This window comes from Sardina pilchardus, chromosome 18 (genome assembly GCF_963854185.1).
Source record: "Sardina pilchardus chromosome 18, fSarPil1.1, whole genome shotgun sequence".
NCBI lineage: Eukaryota > Metazoa > Chordata > Actinopteri > Clupeiformes > Clupeidae > Sardina > Sardina pilchardus.
The window spans coordinates 8,551,031-8,553,530 of record NC_085011.1 but is presented as its reverse complement, the minus strand read 5'-3'; the positions used below and the strand labels follow the sequence as shown (position 1 = coordinate 8,553,530).

At 50.3% G+C, this 2,500-nt stretch overlaps 1 protein-coding gene across 5 annotated transcripts in view; it reads left to right on the top strand.

The window, feature by feature from the left end:
* The window catches only part of pde10a (phosphodiesterase 10A), a 91,852-nt gene that overhangs the window by 46,230 nt on the left and 43,122 nt on the right, over positions 1–2,500 (top strand). For all 5 annotated transcript variants that reach the window (XM_062519022.1, XM_062519020.1, XM_062519019.1 and 2 more), the window contains exon 2: positions 2,434–2,500. This exon is cut by the window's right edge and continues 65 nt beyond it. In XM_062519022.1, coding sequence (XP_062375006.1) covers positions 2,434–2,500 — 67 coding nt within the window. The remainder of the gene's footprint in view (positions 1–2,433) is intronic.

The following is a 2,500-nucleotide window of genomic DNA, read 5'->3' as shown; positions in this document are numbered from 1 at the left end:
CAGAATGCATTTGCAAGAATATGCGAGTGTGTGTCTGATTGACAGCATATGCGTGTTTCCAATTTTATATGTGTGTGTTAGATTGAATGTGTGCAAAAGAATGTGTGTGCGTGTGTGTGCGTGTGTGTGTGTTGTGGATGTGTGTGTGTGTATATGTGTCTCAGCATGTGCTTGTGCCTGTGTGTGAGTGAATGAGTGAGTGAGTGAGTGAGTAAGCCTGAGAGACACACACACACACACACACACACACACATACGCGCACACGCACACACACACATGCCTCCCAGCTGTGGGTAGCTGTGGAGGTTTGGTGTAGAGGCTTGCCTGGCCACATGTGCTCATCTGCTGTGCTGTGCTGTGCTGTGCTGTGCTGTGCTGTGCTGTGCTGTGCTGTGCTGTGCTGTGCTGTGCTGTGCTGTGCTGTGCTGTGCTGTGTGCGTCCCCCGGCTCACAGGCCCTCACAGTTACGGCAGACTCCTGACTCACAGCACAGCGCAGCGTGGCGGCCCGCCTTCCCTCTCCTCCTTCCCTCTCCTCCCTCCCTCCCTCCCTCCCGCCCACCACGGCACGGGCTCATTCATTAGCGTTCATTAAGGGCCCAAACAGCCCGCCGGTGCAGGAGGGAGAGGGGAGCACGTCATCGCCAGTGCTGCTGTTGCTCTGTGTGTGTGTGTGTGTGTGTGTGTGTGTGTGTGTGTGTGTATTTGCATATGTCAGTGTGTGTATGTGTGTGTGTCTGTGCATGAGCATCTGTGTGTATGTTGATGTGTGTGTGTGTGTGTGTGTGTGTGTGTGTGTGTGCGCGCGTGTGTCACAGGAGAAGACAGAGTGACTTGTAGCTCTCAGCTTTACTCACTGGCTTACGTAACGGCCCGGGCTGCTGTGTGATTGCTTCAGTATGGCGATCCGGGGGACTCCATTAGCTTGTGATATATGGAAGTCCCTCTGCTTCCCCATGTGCACTGTCCCATGAGGAGATGGAAGGGCTGTTCTCGGGGATGGACAGGGTTGGGTTTGGCTCCGAGTCGCGGTGAGGACCACACATCATACGGTTATGAGTGTCGGTGCGGTGTGTCATCTCTCTGCACACATCTGTATTTATCTGTATGAGTGAACAGGGAGGAAAGTGCTGTCCTGGTTAGTTACTGGGTAAAAATGTACACACACACAGACATGTGCACATGATGCACACACGCACGCATGCATACACGCATACACACATACATGCATACACGCATGCACGCACGCACACATACACACACACATGATTCAAACACACACACACACACACACACACACACACACACACACATACACACACACACACACACACACACACACGCAGGCACGGGCACACACATGCATCCCCTGTGCTGGTGCTTGCGCTCGTGCTGGTGGAGAAGGATGAGGACGGCACAGACGCCAGCGAGAGCATTAGAGATGCGCTTTAGCCGCAAATGGCTGTTTGCCCTGACAACAAAGACAGTAAACAGCAGCACTTAGCCCCGCTCTCAGCCATCTAATTGCCTATTAAACGCAATCAAGGCACCACCCCCCTCCCCACCCCACCCTACCCCCACCTCCCCCCCCCTCCTCCCATCTCTGAGGGGGCCATTCCCCTCTCTGGAGATGCACGGGCACAATAAACACTTAGCCACCCGTGAATGCAGGAGGGAGGGGCTCCATTCCAGCACCCTGCACTTGTAAAGCATCCATGTTTGTAGGCTACACCAGCAGTTCCAGCAAGCAAGTGTATGTCTCTGTGTGTGTGTGTGTGTGTGTGTGTGTGTGTTTGTGTGTCTCTCTGTGTGTGTGTGTGTGTGTGTGGGTGTGTGTGTGTGTGTCTGTGTGTGTGTGTGTGTGTGTGTGATGATCTCAAGTAATTACTATTTTTTACAACTTTGTTGAAACTTGCTTTACGACACACACCTGAGCGCACATTTCATGCAGGATACACCGTACATATGGTACCTAAACATTTAAAATAATGGTGTTAAGAGAAGTGTGAAAATGATCGTAAACTGTAATCCTCTGGCGATGCAAAACATCCTTCTTCAAACTCTCAGAGTCATGGTCTTGCCACTTCATCACTGCCTTCTGCTGTCATAATGGGTCCTTGTAGGAAACACAACCTGCACAGCAAACCCCTTATTTACTGTGAACAGGCTCTTCCATACTGTAGATCTGCATGGGACCTACGTATTTTCCCAAAACACAATGACTAAATATCCTGAGAAAAGAAATACATTTCATGTTATTTCTGAGACATAAATGTAAAATGAAAAATGTAAAATGTGAAAAGATATTTAAAGATGGTCAGTGTTTGTGTATGTTTAGAAGAGGTGGAGTTGTGATGCGTGTTGTTGTTTTGTGTGGTGTCATGTCTGACGGATGCTGGAGTCTGATGTGTGTTGTTGTTTTGTGTGGTGTCAGGTCTGACGGATGAGAAGGTGAAGGCCTACCTCTCGCTCCACCCACAGATGCTGGAAGAGTTTGTGTC